At 39.7% G+C, this 18,972-nt stretch overlaps 1 protein-coding gene across 1 annotated transcript in view; it reads left to right on the top strand.

Annotated features, from left to right (window-relative positions):
* Positions 1-18,972, top strand: part of KIF13B (kinesin family member 13B) — a 241,569-nt gene that overhangs the window by 192,641 nt on the left and 29,956 nt on the right. Inside the window, exons 34-35 of the mRNA XM_072634812.1 lie at positions 436-513; positions 1,416-1,469. Coding sequence (XP_072490913.1) covers positions 436-513; positions 1,416-1,469 — 132 coding nt within the window. The remainder of the gene's footprint in view (positions 1-435; positions 514-1,415; positions 1,470-18,972) is intronic.

Below are 18,972 nucleotides of genomic sequence, written 5' to 3'. Positions count from 1 at the left end.
GAGTTAGGGTCCCTCAAGTAAGTAGATTTTTAGAAATGTTTAATAAGAGTCCAATCAAATAAATAAATTCTCTAGGTAATCTTTAAACCTCATTTTAGCTAGTAGTTTCAAGCCTTTTAACAGAACTACTAATAGAATGCAAAATGTAACTTTCAGATTCTTTTTTCTCCTGACCACTTTCTGGTCAGTGAAATGGCCAAAACCCTGACAGATGGAGAGGGAAGTAGGCACATGCCTTATATAATTCTCAGACTATTTAATTGATTACTAAATAGTCTGAAGTTGACTGTAATTAGGTGCTTTGGGCATATAAAGTAAGAGGCATTACTTGAATGATTTTGTATGCATTTGTATCTGTGGTGGACCAAAGGAAAAATTTGATCTGAGCAATACTTCTGATATGAATTTTTCTCATTATGGATTTATAATTCACAGGAAGTTGCTGTGAAGGAGCAGCTGACAGGAAAAGGAAAGCTGAATAGGAGGAGTATTAGCTCTCCAAATGTGAACCGAGTAAGCTCATTAATGTTCTTTTCCTCTGACTTAGGGAACAATTACAATATGGAGGGGATGGAACGTGGGATGCCTTAGCAAGGGAAGGGAGCTCTTGTTCCTTCTGGATATATAAAGGTTGCTGAATGGGGTGTTGCCACCCTTGGTTCTGATTAATCCCAGCTCTGTTACTAATTAAGCATGTGCCCATGGGAACAATATTTTTTGCTGTAGCAGAAAGAACACTTAATTTGGAGTCAGAAGGTTTGGTCTCAACTTTGCCACTTAGAAGACCTGTGGCATTTAACCTGGCTTATCTGTAAAATGGGCATAATACTACTCGTACTTCCAACCCCAAAGAGTCAGAGGGAAATGCTGTATCAGCCATCAAGCAGTACACAAGTGGGAGCTGTTTCATGTAGCATGTAAAGGCTGTTAAACTCTGCTTTTATTTATGGCTCTTCAACTTCCTGCATATCCAGCCTTTCACATGGTTCAGTATCTGGAACCAGTAAGATTGTAGTCATTGAAAGGTACATTACTATCTGTTTTGCCACTGCAACCCTAAGGACCATGGGGCCTTTTCATCAGACTTGCAGCTAAAATGTCACCTGTGTCTTGTCTCCCTACCTTAGAATGTGACATCCTTGAGTACTGGATTATTTTTCTTTTCTATTTGTTTCCCCAACATTTAGCTCAGTGTTTTGTAAACAGTAAGTGCTTAATTGCTGCTTATTAATTCATTTAAAGTTTGGCATTTCAGTTCTCTTGTCTTTCTTCAGCTATGAAATGATGGTTTAAACTAGATTATCTTTCTTATCTCCTCCAACTCTAATTCTCAATCAGTCCCACATTTTTAATGAATATTAAATTCACGTTCATAGAAAAGTAACCACTCACTGGTGTTATTTTTATCTTTTCAGCTCTCTGGAAGCCGACAAGATCTTATTCCGACATACAGTCTAGGTAGTAACAAGGTAAGCATTTAATAATCCTTTTTTCTGTTAAGAGGATTATTATGGAGATTTTAGAAAAATAAACCCATTTCTTTTTGAACTTTCATCTCAAACATCACATGCTTAATTTTCACGTTAATTTTTTACTTTCCCCCCAACCCCTTTTAATGCTCTTTTACTGTACATGCAGAGATGTAATGTGTATATAATAGAAAGAGGGCTGAATCTATAAATAGAAGACCTTGGTTTTGTTGAATTTTAACTCTGAAATGTAGGAGTATTATGACCTTGGGTCGTTTAACTTCCCTGAAATTTACTTTACTCATCCATAAAATGGGGTGGTCCTTTTTGTACCTCAGGAGATTGTTGTGAGGAAAGTATTTTGTAAGTTGTAAAATGTTTGTGTGTGTGTCTAAATACGCACACACATGCACATTTACTCATTCGTTCAGTTTTTAAAAATATGAGCTTTTATGTCTTTCCTAGGAAAAGATTTATTTCTTTCTAACTTCTAACCACTCTATTATAAGTAGATACTTCCAGATCTTTTGTGATTGAGATTGAGTAATGATTCTTTTTTTTAGTGATCAGTTGAAAATATTATATATAGTTGTGTGTAGACAAGATAGTCAACCCTGGTATGTACAATAAAATAATTATGTCAGTGGAAAACTTATGAGCAAGAATGAAATTACACCTGAAAAATGACACTGGTTTGTTAGTGTATGTATAACTTTGCTTCTTTGGACAAAAATAATTGAAAATAGAGGTAAATGATGTGATACTGTCAACTTGCAATGTATTTGCTGGCATAAGCACACTAGGATAGCTTTCTTATAAAGAATTAATGAGTTATGATGGGATCTGTGAGTTTTAAAATTTTTATTTAATATTTTAAAAACCAATTCAATATAATTGTTTTCCTTCTGTAATCCTAAGTATTACATTTAAAGACATTAATCTGAAATGGAATCCATAGGAGATTGCCACCAAAAATGTTAAGAACCCTTGCATTGAAGGAGAACATCCTCTGAAAGTTGTACAGTGTGTTTGACACATATCACCATGTGGAGTCGGCCATTTTGTGTTTTGTCCAGTTGAGGTCCTTGGTTTTCTCTATGCTTTGTATTATATAGATACACACTGTCAACTCACTATTACTTACCTATGGTTAATATTGTGCCAAACTCAACAAATACTGTTTTATTCTGCGTACAACAACTAAATCTGCTAAAGGGTCACACGTATGTAAGAATGATCAACATTGGTATATTTTATTAATTTGCCGTTCCTTGATGAACATTAGCCACTTGACAGTCATGACACATTCCAGCAGACTACCTTTCACTTAGGAAGAATAGAAAATCCCTGTCCTTGTGTGTATATTCCTACTTTCTCCTTCCATTTAAAGTTATAAATTTAAAGATAGTACCAAGTAAACCTTCATGGAAAGATATCACCAAGACATTCATGTGGGAAAGGCAGAGAATCGTTTTAAAATTATCCAGCTTGCTAGCTTTGCATTTGTTGTTCTTCAGTTGTTTCAGGTCTGTTTGCCTCTTTGTGACCCCATTTGGGGTTTTCTTGGCAAAGGTCCTGGAGTGCTTTGCCATTTCCTTCTCCAGCTCATTTTACAGTTGAGGAAACTGAGACACAGAGGGTTCAATGACTTGCCAAGGGTCACACAGTTAAAAAGTGTCTGAGATCAGATTTTAAGGCGAGAAAATGAGGCTGCCTGACTCTAGGCCCAGCGCTATCCACTGTGTCACCTTGCTGCCCTAAGTTGCTTTAGGGCTTTGTTATTTTTATGATTGGATATGGATGCCAAAGGCCTAGGTTTGAAACTGGATTGCCACTTTCCTGCTGTGTGACTTTCTTATCCCTCAGTTTCTTCATCTTTAAAACAAGGTTAATGAGACCTTTTGGGCCTCATTTGAGAGCTTTTGAGGGGAGACATGAAGTGATGTAAGCTGCTCTGTAAATCTCAATTTATTATTATTAAATGGCGGCTATCATTGTATCTCTCCAGGCCTCCGTTTCTTCGTCTACAAAATAAAAATACTCCTCCCTGCCCTGCCTTTTTCATAGCAGTGTGCTAACAAAATAACAGTGTTTGTGAAAGTACTTTGAAAACTGTAAAGTGCCACCTAACTAGAAAGTATTCTTCATTATATCCTAGAGGGTGAGCCACCCTTCCTCAACGTGCCCACCTCTCCACCCACAAAAGGGGGTTAGATTAGAATATTATCTTTAGAGACTGACTGGCAGGTACCAGTCTAAGATGACTAAGGCTAAGATAAACTGTGATCTTCTCAGTTTTGTCATAACGTCTATGATGGGGATGCTCTCGTAGAAAAGTCATGGAAAACAGAGAACCAAAAAATAAGCGTTCCATGATTGGCTGACATGAGCATCCATTCCTTGGCCATGTATATCCTTAAAATGAAGAAAGGTACATTAAACTATTACAGCTTACAGACTGAATCTCTCCCAAGTTCATCTTACTCTCTTTGAGCTGTTAATCTAAGCAAACCTCAGCTATTCACTTTTCTTTTCTGAGAGGCTTTCTCTATGAACAAGATAATGTGCTGACCAAACAATATGAGAGTTGGATCCACTGAGAAATTATTGTCATCTAAATAAATCAGTGGTAGAGGGGTGTGTGTGTGTGTGTGTGTGTGTGTGTGTGTGTGTGTGTGTGTGTATGTATGTATCAATCACTTAGGAATTTTTTTAATGTGAATCAGTTACCCAGACTAATCATGGAAGGCATTGATAAAATTGAGCACCTAAGCACGCGTATCTATGGATCAGGCCTTTAATGTGAATTCATCCCATCTGGGTGTTGTCAGGCTAGGAGACCCAATCTGAGTAGCCAGTCATTCTCCCTTTTCCCTGCCAAACTCTGCACTTTTTTCCTTTAACTACCAGATACGAAAACTTGAGGGAATAATAGTGTTTGTTTAGTTCATTAAATTAAAATTTAGTGCTTCAGGTGCCTGTAATTTTGACAACATCCTCTATGTCTTAGTAGGCAGTCTTTTCAGAGATACTGAGAGAAGGTTATAAACATTTTTAAGTGCCTTCTCTGTTCCAGGCATTGTCCTAAGGCCTTTACAAATATCTCATTAGATCTTCACAACAACCCTGGGAAGGAGTAACTGTCATTATCCCCGTTTTACAGTTGAGGAAACTGAGGCAAACATAAGGAAAGTGATTTGCCCATGGTCACACTGCTAGTAAGTGTCTGAAGCCAGATTTAAGCTCAGGTTTTCTTGACTCCAAACCCAGCATCTGATACACTATACCACCTAGCTGCTACAGATATTAAGGCCAAGACTTTGAAAAATTTAGCTATGCTTAATGATCAGAAACAGTCCATTACTAGTCCTGAATTCAGAGCCCTTATGGCTTGGTGTAGGACTTGCTAAGAATTTTGTTGTGCTTGAATTGTCTTCAGAAACTAAGAATTATCTCCATTCCACAAAAGGGCATTATAGTAGAACTTTAGTCAAAGAACTCATTAATGAGAGTGAACAAATTTATTTGGGCAGCATAAAGTTATTGTTATGTATGTAAAGAATATTCACAAAGTTCACTCCTATTCCAGCCCTCCCCCCCACCCCCCAAATATAGGTCTGAGGAAAACATTCTATTTTTCCAATTAGTATTACCCCTCCAGGAGCAGAAATCAGGGTGGAAGACAGTCATATAAACTATAAAAGACCTTAGCCATTGAGTTTAATAAACAGCACACCTAGTTTTGTTATTCTCGTGGTTGGAGACATAAAGATGAAAAATTTCAGCCCCAGCATCAGAAAGGTAACACTCAGATCCAACCCACATACCTTATTAATAAATGAAGAATCTGGGGCCTAGAGAGGCAAAGTTACCTTTGAGATCTATGTATGAAGTTGGTGGCAGAGCTAGACTAGATTCTAGGTATCTTAATATAATGGGCAGCTAGATGATGCAACAGATAGAGCACCAGGGCTGGAGTCAGGAGGACCTAAATTCAAATTTGACCTCAGACCCTTACTAGCTATGTGACCTTAGGCAAGTCACTTCACCTCATTTGCAATTTCCTCATCTGGAACATGAGCTGGAGAAGGAAATGGCAAACCACTCCAGTGTCTCTGCCAAGAAAACCCCAAATGGGTTCATGAAGAGTCCAACACTCCTTAAAGAATCAACAACAATAACAACAAATCTTGATATCCACCTAGTGTGACTTTCATATATCACTGCCTTCTCTTTTTGCTTATTTCATTTATTCATTCTCCACACATTTTTGAGGCTTCTTGCGTAACTAGCCCGTGAGAAATAAGAAAATGGAAAACATAATCAAGCCCCAACCTCTTTGACCTTTATGGATTCATTGTTGGCCCAAAGCAGAAGTGTCAGATATGCTCAGGGACCAACTTCAAATGTTGCCTGATCCAAATTAAAGTATAATTGGGAAATATTTAACACAATAAAGACAAATATAGTAGAGCATAGATAATGCTAATTTGTGTTTTTTAAAGTCAGGCAGCCTGCAGATATCCTTATGTATCGTTTAGTGGCCTCCTGTTTCTATTTGAGTTTAACACCACTGGGCTAGAGAAAATGAGTATATCATGGGGCATAAAAAGCATGATAAAGGCTTACTTCTGCCTGGACTAGAGAGCCCAGAGACCAAGCCCTTTTGGACCTGAGTGGAGAAACATTATAAGGCTTGTAGTTGAAAGGTTACCAATTCTCTTCTTTCTAAGAGTGCTAGAGATGGGTTGACCAGTGCTGTACCATTCACCCACTATGTGGTACATTGGGAAGATCATCTTCTGTGCCTATTACTTTGAGACATATTTTCTGAAATAGTTCTATGTTGTATCTAGCCACTGTTTCAGGAAATATTTGAAAAAAATTAAAGAAAGGGTTCATCTAGTCCTCTGATTTTCTTGCTTTGACTGGTATTTTTCATTAGATAGGAAAATGGGTAATTATTATGTTCATGCCATCATCATAGAGTCAGTAATATGTTACCAGTCAGGACTACTACAGCCCACCTTGAAATAGGACTTGATATGGGCCATTTAGCAAGAGTGGTGATATTCACCAAATTTGACCTTTAGGAGGCATGCAAGCTGGCTCAAATGAAATGTAACTGTTAGGAGAAGTTTGTCTTAATAGACCTAGAACAGCCTATTTGAATAATAGGATGTGCAGTACTACCCCAATCTTTAAGAGGTTTTTGAACTCAGTGTTGTAAGACTTTTTGGATCAGAGATGGTTATTTATTTCAAAGATATCCTTATTGAACTTGCTGGATCCCATGACACCAAATTGACCATTTGCCAAGCATGAAAGGCTCTCAGCAAGTCAGGGCCATTCTGTTCTGGAGAACTCTCCATTGTAATAGACCTCCTTGACTGGGTGGGATATTGTCGCTGCTTTATCCTTAGGTTTTCTGCCTCGGTGGTCCCTCTCACCAATCTGTTGAAGCTCTCCAAGGCTTTTGAGTGGATCTAAGAGATAGAGGGTGCATTTGATGTCCTGAATAACCGGTACCCTAGCACCTTAATTTAGCTGGATCCAAAGAAACAGTCCTTTCTATTTCTGATGCTTCCAGCCTTGCTGCCACTTCCTCAATACTTTCCTTACATGTCTCAGCCTTCTGTGTTGTTCTTTCACAAATAAGTGAGTGAGTCAAAAAGGACCCGGGAGAAGGAGCTACTCATAATCAGAGCTATATTTGAGATGGTGAAGCACCATACTGATATCTCATCCTTTTTCACTCTAGTTAAAATCACCAAGAGCTTATGACTGAATAGACAGCCTGCCCCATAAGTTGAGGAATATCTGGCTGTTCAATTAATGTCAGATGCTGGGCATTATTTTTCAGTAGTTTCTTCTTCATTGTTCCCTGTGTGTCTGGGTACTGCAATTTGTGAGCAGACGTTCTTAGCAGGATAGAGCTATTGAAAGAGTGCTAGATCTGAGTTTGAATCTTACCTTGGCCACTTGCAGCCTATGTGATCTTAAGGCATGCCATTTGATCATGAGGTACCATTTTTCCATCTATAAAATGAAGGGGTTGGGCTACAAAACCTCTTGGTTTCCTTTTCACTCTTACTTCGCAATCCTGTTTGTGTCAGAAAACCTAAAATGATACATTTTATGCATTCATCACCTCAAAAGGCCATAGTCCATGGAGCCACTAAATCTCATCTCAGGAGGTTTCTTTTACCAGTCTCCAGGAACGCAAGCCAGAAATCGGGCATGTTGAGGAGCTAGCTACCCTTGTATGTCTGCAGCTTCTTTCCCCATGCATCTTTGACTCACTCGTAGCTGCCTCCCAAATCCTTTATGCAAAGGTAGCATTGCTTCAGTTTTCTCTGTTAGGATCCACGTCTCCTTCGCAGGCAGACACATGCAAAATGCCCCAGACTATTTAACACTCAGTTGAATAGTCAAATAAAAGATAGTATTATGTTTGGTTCAAATTATTTGATGTGTACATCTTATTTCAGCAACAGTATTCAAAAGGAGAGAAAGGTCTGCTTATCACAGGTAATTGTAGGCCCTGTAAAACTGTTGGACTTATCAAGACAGAAGCTCCAGTTTGGGGTTCCAAAAATCTGATTGCTGTTCATAAACATCACCCATTGCATTGCCCTCGATCTCCCAGCAGTCCTGGTCTTCACTTAGCCCTCACTGGAATAGTGAGGAGGAATAGTGGGAAGAGTGTCTCTGGCTTAGGATCTGTTCAGGTAAGAAAAAAAGTCCATCTCCAGGAAACCTTTCTTTATACTAGCAGGTGGATGGGGCTTCTAGAGATGGCTGCTTGGCATGAACTGAAGGAATGTTGAAAATTTTGGCAGTGGGAACTTTTCTTCCTAGGCATGATTTGGGTAGGCTTGTGGCAACAATTTTTATTTAGCTACTTCTAAAAAAGGAAGGACTCCCAGTGGGGCTGAGTAGACTGACAATGAGTTGGGGGCACTGGGATCACATTTTAGAGGTTCTGTCTTTGTCTTAAGGACAGGAGGATGTCAGTGGTCTATGTTCTCCTAAACAAGTTGGTGTTTTTGTTTTTAATAATAACAATGTTAGCTAACCTTTATATAGTTCTTAAAGTTTACAAAACACTTGCCATTTTATTCTATTTGATATTCACAACAACCCTTTGAAGTAGGTGTTGTTATCAACATTATCCATGAGTAAATTGAAAGTAAGAGAAGCTTAGTAACTCATAATATCTGAGCCAGGATTTGAATTCAGGTCTTCTTGACTCCTAAGTTCTTCACCATCAAAATATCTTGTCTCTGATGTACTAATGAGAAGAGAAAGAGAGCTTATTATGTGAGCTTGCTGCCTAGTCTTTGATGGATTAGGGGGAAAGGGTTTATAATCTAAGCTTTGAACTAAGTTGGAACAGACAGTGTCTCCCCATCCCCCGTCCCCTTTACTTACCAATTCCAGACTGATTTGTATTAACAAATTTGTCTTTCTGAAGTGCAACATCTTCCCCTCAGTCACTCAGTTCCCTTGATGTTAGTTCCTTTATTCTTTTAATCAGACCAACATTCAATTGAGGCAAACAGCCCTTTGATATAGGAGTTAGGATTGGTTGAAAGGTTGAGGTATGTATGACAGCAAAAAAATCTGGCTTGGTGTGGCCCCATAGGTTGCCAGTGCCTGAGTAAGAATATTAAGACTAGTTTGCAGGGCCCAGTCTCTCCAGTCCAGCTTAATTTAGTTTCCAGTCTCCATTTGTCTCCCACTAAATGGAGTATGAAAATAGAATAAGTTCAGAACATGTCTGCTGATGGCAGGTCATAAGATTTAGAGCTCACGGGGACCTTAGAGATAACCTAGTCCACCCCTCCTTATTTTCTTGATGATGTAATTTCAAGCTCTCCAAGGGAAAGTGACCTGCCCAAGGTCATCTAAATAGTCAGCTGCAAAACTGTAGTTCAGATCCAAGTCTTCACGCCAAGTCCAATATTGTTTTCACTATATCACATTTCTTCTTCTGAGACTCCTGGTCTCATTCCCTGGGCTCTCATCCTCCCCTCTCCTTCTCCATTTTTATTACGGTTGGATACTGTAGAATTTGGGGATTTTTCTAGTGCTAGAATGTCTGGAATCCACTTTTTCCTCCTTTCCCAATCCCTAGCATTATCTTATTTTTATATCCCATAGTGACATAAAAGGCATTCTGATATTTGCTGAATTAAATTGGAGTAGGCAACTCCTGAATAGCTTGCTAAAACCAGTCCAGCCATGGCAAAACAAGCAGCCTAATTTCTCTTCCTCTCTCATCCCCAGAATGTTTATTGCTCAGGTTTAATATAGTAGAGGAATATGAGATCAGAGCCTAGATTTCAGATTAGGGTAGTAGGCATAAAATGGTGGTCTTTCACTTTGAAAACTGAATGAGATTAGCCAAGCACAGAGAGGCAAAAAAAAGCCGATCCTGTGTGAAGCTGTTCATTTTCCATGTTTGTCAAATAAAGGAATTTTTAACTGAGATTTTTCTTTTTCTTTTTTTTTTTTTTGAAACCTTAGCAATAGAAAAGGAAGGCCACTAAGGGCAAACTTCACAAGAGGCTATTGAAAACCTTTTTCACTATCTAGCCTTTTAAAAAATCTAGCAGATTGCTTTAACTCTTGCTTTACTGATATCAAGGTCATTTGATTTGATATCCTCCAGCTCTGTTCCCTTCCCCCGCAAAAAGCAAAAACAACAGCTTCTCTGTATTTTCAGCCCAATTAGTCCATGTCCTGCGTATGGACTGATCTGAGATCAGAGTTGTCTAGGAGGAGATCAGATTAAATCACATTTAGTAAATTACTCCGTGGTTTCTGTGGCTCCAAGGTACATGTTGCTCAGTCTTTTTAACATCCATATTTTCTCATTGGCTTCAGCTGGCATCAGTATTCTCCTCTTTGATTATGGATCCTGGAACCAGGATTCATATTGTATAAAAACTAAAAATGAAATTGAGCCAAAGGGCGATGGAAGGACTCATGGGTAAGTAGGTTGTGTTTTTTTGTAGTCATGTTGTTAGCAATAATGACTGTATATGATAAATGGCATACATAAAAGACAGCCCCACATAGGTGTGACTGGAAGAAGGAATGGATCAATTATGAAGGGGACAGGTAAGCAGTTTCTTTGTTGCACTGGTCCCCACAAAATAGAAAAATAATTTTACTCCCTTAGGGTTGTTTTTTTCTCTTAAAAGGTTTTCCTCCTATCTCTTATATTTTGACTTCAGTCATCCCTTCCCTCTCATGGTCTTCAGTATCCCTCCTCCCCCTCTTCCCTTCTTCCCTCTCTTGTTCTGAGGTCTCAGCCATCCTTTAGAAACTACGAGCATGCCTTTGCTCAGTCCCACGACTGTTTCAAGACATGGGATTCTCTACTTTGGTCCACATCTAGAATGAATAGTTCTTCATCCCCACTCACTCTCTCTTTAGTTCCTCTCAATCTAGCTTCCACAACCACCACTTTCCTGAAACTGCAGGAAAATGTCACCCAGGAATGCTTCAGTTAGCATTTTTTTCTCATTTTGGGTTAGGCCTGACCCAAGGCTAATCCAGTCATTAAAGCTGAGGGTCAAAATCCAACAAAGCACTCACAAATCATAAAATGCAATAAAATCTGCTTTACTAAGCCTAATGAAAAGAGTACAGCTTCAGAGTTAAAAGGCTTTAAGATTTCCTTCTCTACCTCCATAGTAACCAGTCTGCTAGGTCAACAAGACATTCCTGTAGGACAGCAAATGCTTAGGTAAAACTGTCAGCACTGATTCCCACTTGATGGAGGTTTCTTAAGCTTTAGACCAGGGGTGGGAACCTGCAGCCTTGAGACCACATGTGGTCCTCTAGGTCCTCAAGTATGGCCCTTTGACTGAATCCAAACTTCACAGAACAAATCCCCTTCATAAAAGGATTTGTTCTGTGAAACTTGAACTCAGTCAAAAGGCCACACCCAAGGACCTAGAAGGCCACATGTGTCCTTGAAGCCACAGGTTCCCCACCCCTGTTCTAGCCTCTGGACTCTCTTCAGTTTATTCTTACATTTTCATTCTTGCTAGCACCATCTTAGTCTAGGGCTTTTCATCTCTCACTTAGAATATTTCAGTGGATCTCTAAGCAGTCTTCTAAGTAGTTTGCATTGTACATATTTGTGCAGAGCTATATGTGGCAAAACTGGGAAAGAGGGGGAGGGGCTTGCAAAAAAGCAAAACAAAACAAATTTTAGGTTTGATGTAAGGAAATATTTCCTAACAAGGATTAGGTTGACAGAGAATGGTGCGAGTTCATGTTACTGGAAAAGTTCAGCTTTTGTAGGTATGTTATAAATCAGACTCTGTGAGTTGGAGTAAATGACCTTTGAGCAGGAGTATGCTCAAGCCAGCTCACACTGCCTGGTGATAGTGTTTACACCTTGAGAAACCAGGAAAGGCTATGAATCAAGGCTTAGTTTATTGTCTGATACTGTTGATTGTCTAGACTTAAGAAAGTGAGAGAGAAAATGTTAATCATGCTTATTAAAGCAAGTGTGTCACATGCACATTTTTCCTCTTCTTCGGAGAGGTGATTGCCAAACATTTACCTGCATACTGCTACCTCTGATGTACTTTCCAACCATGAGATTCTGAGTTTAAATAATTCTTTAATTCTAGTGTATGTCTTAGCATTGTAAACTCCTAGAGAGCAGAGATCATGTCTTTGTGTCTCTGTTAGCACTTAGTGCACCACCTTGCCCATAGTAGGCACTTACTGTCTGTGGCATCGAATTGACAGCATAGTATGTGATGTGGTTAAAAAGGGAATCGTGGGGGGCGGAGCCAAGATGGCGTAGTAGAAAGACGCACATACACATAGCTCCGAACCCACAACCCATAGAACAACTACAAAGAAGTAACTCACGGCGAATTCTGCACCCAGAGGCCACAGAACATTGGAGCGAGGGAGATTTCTGTTCCGGAGAGACCTGCAAACCTCTCGTAAAAGGTCCTTCGTGCCGCGGACTGGGCGCCGGGACTGGGAGCTGAGTACAGCCCGGCCGCAGCACAGAGAGGAAAAGATCCGAGCGGGCTTCAGGGACGGGATCTCCAGCGGCCGCACAAGTACCTCCACCCACAGGTGACGGGGGTCTGTGAGAGAGTCCCTTTGGCGGGTCGAGAGGGGAGTGGGGTGCCCCCATGGCTCGGGCCCCCTCGGGAGACAGAAGCTGAGGGGCAGCGGCAGACCAGGGCTCCCCAAGCAGGCAGGAGCCTGGATCCATTGTTGAAGGTCTGTGCATAAACTCCCTGAGGGAACTGAGACTGAGAGGCAGCCCTGCCCTCACCTGAGCATCTGAATTTAATCTCACACTGAATAGCAGCCCTGCCCCCGCCCAAAGCCCTGAGGCTGGAAGCAGTATTTGAATCTCAGACCCCAAACACTGGCTGGGAGGATCAGGAGGTGAGGTGGGTGTGAGGAAAATATTCAGAGGTCAAGTCACTGGCTGGGAAAATGCCCAGAAAAGGGAAAAGAAATAAGACTATAGAAGGTTACTTTCTTGGTGAACAGGCATTTCCTCCCTTCCTTTCTGATGAGGAAGAACAATGCTTACCATCAGGCAAAGACACAGAAATCAAGGCTTCTGTGTCCCAGCCCACTCAATGGGCACAGGCCATGGAAGAGCTCAAAAAGAAATTTGAAAATCAAGTTAGAGAGGTGGAGGAAAAGCTGGGAAGAGAAATGAGAGACATGAAGTCAAAGCATGAACAGCAAATCAGCTCACTGCTAAAGGAGACCCAAAAAAATGTTGAAGAAAATAACACCTTGAAAACTAGCCTAACTCAATTGGCAAAAGAGGTTCAAAAAGCCAATGAGGAGAAGAATGCTTTCAAAAGCAGAATTAGCCAAATGGAAAAGGAGATTCAAAAGCTCACTGAAGAAAATAGTTCTTTCAAAATTAGAATGGAACAGATGGAGGCTAATGACTTTATGAGAAACCAAGAAATCACAAAACAAAACCAAAAGAATGAAAAAATGGAAGATAATGTGAAATATCTCATTGGAAAAACAACTGACCTGGAAAATAGAGCCAGGAGAGACAATTTAAAAATTATGGGCCTACCTGAAAGCCATGATCAGAAAAAGAGCCTAGACATCATCTTTCATGAAATTATCAAGGAAAACTGCCCTGAGACTCTAGAACCAGAGGGCAAAATAAATATTCAAGGAATCCACAGAACACCGCATGAAAGAGATCCAAAAAGAGAAACTCCTAGGAACATTGTGGCCAAATTCCAGAACTCCCAGGTGAAAGAGAAAATATTGCAAGCAGCTAGAAAGAAACAATTCAAGTATTGTGGAAATACAATCAGGATAACACAAGATCTAGCAGCTTCTACATTAAGGGATCGAAGGGCATGGAATAGGATATTCCAGAAGTCAAAGGAACTAGGACTAAAACCAAGAATCACCTACCCAGCAAAACTGAGTATAATACTTCAGGGGAAAAATTGGTCTTTCAATGAAATAGAGGATTTTCAAGCATTCTTGATGAAAAGACCAGAGCTGAAAAGAAAATTTGACTTCCAAACACAAGAATGAAGAGAACCATGAAAAGGTGAACAGCAAAGAGAAGTCATAAGGGACTTACTAAAGTTGAACTGTTTACATTCCTACATGGAAAGACAATATTTGTAACTCTTGAAACATTTCAGTATCTGGGTACTGGGTGGGATTACACACACACACATGCACACACGCACACACACATAGAGACAGAGTGCACAGAGTGAATTGAAGAGGATGGGATCATATCTTAAAAAAAAAATGAAATCAAGCAGTGAGAGAGAAAGATATTGGGAGGAGAAAGGGAGAATTGAATGGGGCAAATTATCTCTCATAAAAGAGGCAAGCAAAAGACTCATTAGTGGAGGGATAAAGAGGGGAGGTGAGAGAAAAACATGAAGTCTACTCTCATCACATTCCACTAAAGGAAAGAATAAAATGCCTACTCATCTTGGTATGAAAACTTATCTTACAATACAGGAAAGTGGAGGATAGGAGGATAAGCAGAGTGGGGGGGGATGATAGAAGGGAGGGCATGGGGAGGAGAGTGCAATTTGAGGTCAACACTCATGGGGAGGGATAGGATCAAAAGAGAATAGAAGTAATGGGGGACAGGATAGGATGGAGGGAAATATTGTTAGTCCTATACAACACAACTATTATAGAAGTCATTTGCAAAACTACACAGATTTGGCCCATATTGAATTGCTTGCCTTCCAAAGGGAAGGGGTGGAGAGGGAGGGAGCTAAAGAAGTTGGAACTCAAAGTGTTAAGATCAACTGTAATGTTCTTACCACTAGGAAATAAGAAATACAGGTAAAGGGGTATAGAAAGCTATCTGGCCCTACAGGACAAAAGAGAAGACAGAGACAAGGGCAGAGAGGGATGATAGAAGAGAGAGCAGATTGGTCATAGGGGCAATTAGAATGCTTGGCGTTTGGGGGGGGAGGGGAGAAAAGGGGAAAAATTTGTAACCCAAAATTTTGTGAAAATGAATGTTAAAAGCTAAATAAAAAGAAAAAAAAAAGACAAAAAAAAAAAAAAGGGAATCGTTTTCTGGGGGTAATGTGAAATGTGTATGACTAGACTCTGAATAGAGGGGCTTCACTTCAAACACTTGGGGTTATGAACAAGGAAGGGTGAGGTGAAAAAAAATTATTAGCTTATTCAGCATAATGTTTCTGGAGACCTGAAACTGTTGTGTAGAGGTAAAGAACCATCTCTTTGATGTCAAGTTAGTGAGTGCTGTTCATCATTCCATTTTTTGTTATCCTTCCCTTTGAAACAAAATTCTGTCCTATTCCAAAGACATTTGAGAGATGAAAGCACCCCCATTCTTGCATGATAACTGCTGTACACTGTTGGCATGTCTACTTCCTCAAGGTTAAGAGGATTGTTAGGGTAGACTGACAGAAATGAAAACATTCTTTCATTTGTCATTATGAGCAGGGTTACAGATATATTTGGATTATCAGAACTCTATATATTTCTTTTTCAATATTCCCTTTTGAAAGGTTTGGAGAGATGAGAAATTAAGAGCTATTGTTCTTATTCAGGGTCTGCTAGTAACATTATTGGGGTATGGGTGGGGGGTGGGTAGGGTGCTGCCAACTGGGAAAAATGAGCTGTGAAGTTAGTGGAGCCTTGAATGTGCCTTGCAGAAAAGGTGATACCTGTACTATTCGTCACTGGATGATTATACACCAAGCAGCCATGGTGTGGACTCTAAATCAGCTATTTAGTTTCCTTCCTAAGGGACACAGTGTCAGCTGCCAGCCAAGAAGGAAAAATCTAGGATATAAAAATAAATCTATTCCAAAATTAAGTGAGATGTCTTAGAAACAACCTTGTATCAGCTTGACACTGCATATATACCAAGTGTGAATCTTTTTTTCCCTTGGGAGGCTCAGACGACCATTGACCTTAGCATTCAATCATTTGTCTGAAGTAACTCAGAAAACACAAAACTGTAGTTTCCCAGACAAATAATTAGATATAAATGTAAAAAAGCCACATTAATATAACATTAAAGTGTGTAAATCAAAGTGTGATTCATAGTAGCATGACCTATGCTACCATGGAGCATTTCAGAGTTAATGGGTTCCCTAAGTATTCAAATTTAGGCACTTATTACCTGTATGTCTTGTATAACTTGTTGACTTAAATTCCATTTCCCTAGCTGTGGTGATAATGTTCTAGGAACTTGTAATTCAACAAATATTCCTTGAGCAACTGGTGAAGTATGCAAGATACTCACTGTGCAGGGGAGGGTGCAGAGTGTTGAGTAGGTGAGGGAGTTTATAAAGAAACTAGACATGGTTCTTGGCTGGGGGGGAGGGGAGGATGGAGCTTTTCAGTGATGATCTCTGTGCTAGATTAACAGATGTGTATGATTCTACTGCTCTCAAAGCACTTTCAGAGCTGTGGAGTATTGAGGATGCTCAGGTTAAAAGTCGAATTCTGGTAAGTTCCTGGGATTTTTAGGCCTGGCATCAGGTATAGGGGCTTTTATTCTATCTTATGGGAAATAGGAGTCCATTGAATTCTTTGGAACAAGTTCATGAAAGACTGATTGGTGACTTGGTGCAGGGGTGTGAAAGACTGAAGGCAGGAGAAAGGGGAAGTTTGGGGATAGTGGAGAAGCTATTGTAATATTCCAAGTTAGAGATAAGAACTTGGAGGCTATGGAGAGGAGGGGAGCCACGTGAGATGTTGTGCAGAGTCGTTGGAAAGACAAACAGATTGGTGGGAAGGTGCTGAAGAACTCCATCTCAGAGGTATTTGGTGTGAGACTGTCATGGAGAATCCTTTTGAAGAAAACCCTTCCATTGCTAGATCTAAGATCCTAATCATTCCTAAGATATTTGGTAGTCAGGTTGGGGGGTGGGTTATATGGCTGCTTATAAAGTGCTACTACGTCCAGACTTCATGTAGTTTATCTCAAGTTGAATTGGTTTATCCAAAACCATCTAATATTAGTTAAAAAATAGAGAGGTCAGTGCAACAGATTAGACAAAGGATAATGACAAACAATGAGCCCAACAACTCAGGGTCTGATAAAGTGGAAAACAAATTACCAGAGTTGGGGGTAGGGGGCAAAATTTCTTCTTAACCAAATAAGAGATAGAGGCAATTACAAAAGGATAACTGATTGTCTGAAAAATGAAAATTTTCTGCACAGGCAAAATTAATGCATTTAGAATAAGAAGGGATATAGTCGAATGGGGGGGAAACCAACTCTGTATGAAATTTCTCTGATGAGGGTTTGGTATTCATGGTATATAAATAGTTGTGGTGTATGTACAAACTCACACACACACACACACACACACACACACACACACACACACACACACACACACACACAATTGCCCATGGAAGGATGAAGAAACCAGATATTTTTGAGCTCCTTTTTGCATAGCTTTCTGTTCCTTGTGACTAATAAACTTTCTTGTAAATCCACACTTGAAATATTTGGATTAACCCACACATTATAATAAGTCCTCAAATAAAAAAGGTCCTAAAGAACAATAATATGGGATTCAAGAAGCATGTGTTCTTATCCAAGCTCTGCTCCTAACCAATCGGATGACCTTGGGCAAGTCACTTAACCCTTCTGGCCCTCAGTCTGTATTGTGGGCATATGATACTTGGCCAGTGTTATCAGACCATTGTGAGGATCAAATTAAATGATGGATATAAAGGATTTTATAAACTATAAAATACTCTTCAGTTCCAACACATTGTTAACATTTTTCAGTTTAGGAAACTGAAGGGGAAGGAAGAAAAAGGAATAAGCATTTATATTGTATTATATATATTATATTAAGTTATGTTATATTATATTTATACCTGCCATGTGCTATGCATTGTGCTGAGCACTTTATGAATACTATCTGGTTTGATCCTCACAACAATCCTGTAAAGTAGGTTTTTATCCCTATTTTATGGTTGAGGAAACTGAGGTTAAATGACTTGCTCATGGTCACAAGGCTAGTAAGTGTCTGAGGCAGGATCCGAGTCCAAGTTTTTCTAGCCACTGTACCACCACCTAAGTACCTCTAGGCCACACAGGTCATGAGTCTCTCAAGACTCGAACTTCCGTTTCCAGACTCTCAGTTTCTTGCTCTTTTCTTTAGACCTTTTTTGTGTCATGGACCCCTGCAGCAGGCTACTGAAGCCTGTAGATTCCTCAGATTCATGTTGTTAAATGCATAAAATATAACACATAAGATGTCAAAGGAAATCAAAGATTAGTGAAAAGAAATCTATCTGCGGACCCTGTGTGGAGGGTATGTGGTTCTGTGTTAAAAACACCCGATCTAGAACATCATACAAAGTAGTAGTAGTTTTATGATCAGCTGTGAATGATGTAGAAATTCTGAGCAATCCAAAGATCCAAGACAATTCTACAGGACTCTCCACCTCCAGAGAAATAATTTGTGGGGTCTGAATGCTGATCGCAGGATACTTTTTTTTACTGTTTTTTTGGTAGGGTTTGGTTTTGGGGGGGGGGGTATTTGTTTTTTGGTCTGTGTTTTCTTTCACAATATGACTAATATGGAAGTAGTGTTTTGCCTGAGTTCACATGTATAATCTGTCTCAAATTGCTTACTGTTCCAGGGGCAGGGAGGGAAGAAGGAGCAAGGGAGAGGATTTGGAACTCAAAATTTAAAAAAATGTCAGAAAAATTATTTTTGCATATAATTGGAAAAAAGTGAAAGATATTTTTTGAAAAGAATGTATGGTCTAAACCATTCCCATGTCATAAAAGAATACAAATATTTTGTGAAAAACAGGAGTTAATTGTTATAGTTGGTAGATTCTTGAGGATGAAGGACCTGAAGTGTGGGGTGAGAAAGAAGAATTGAGGGAGAGGCATGAGTCATGGCCAGGTAAGCGAGAGCACTCACCAGTGGCTCACTTGTTCACGAGGCCTGTCGTGTCAAGCGTTGTC

This window comes from Notamacropus eugenii, chromosome 1, assembly GCF_028372415.1.
Source record: "Notamacropus eugenii isolate mMacEug1 chromosome 1, mMacEug1.pri_v2, whole genome shotgun sequence".
In the NCBI taxonomy this organism is placed as follows: domain Eukaryota; kingdom Metazoa; phylum Chordata; class Mammalia; order Diprotodontia; family Macropodidae; genus Notamacropus; species Notamacropus eugenii.
Note: the sequence above shows the minus strand (reverse complement) of the source record. Positions and strands in the feature narration are given on the sequence as shown.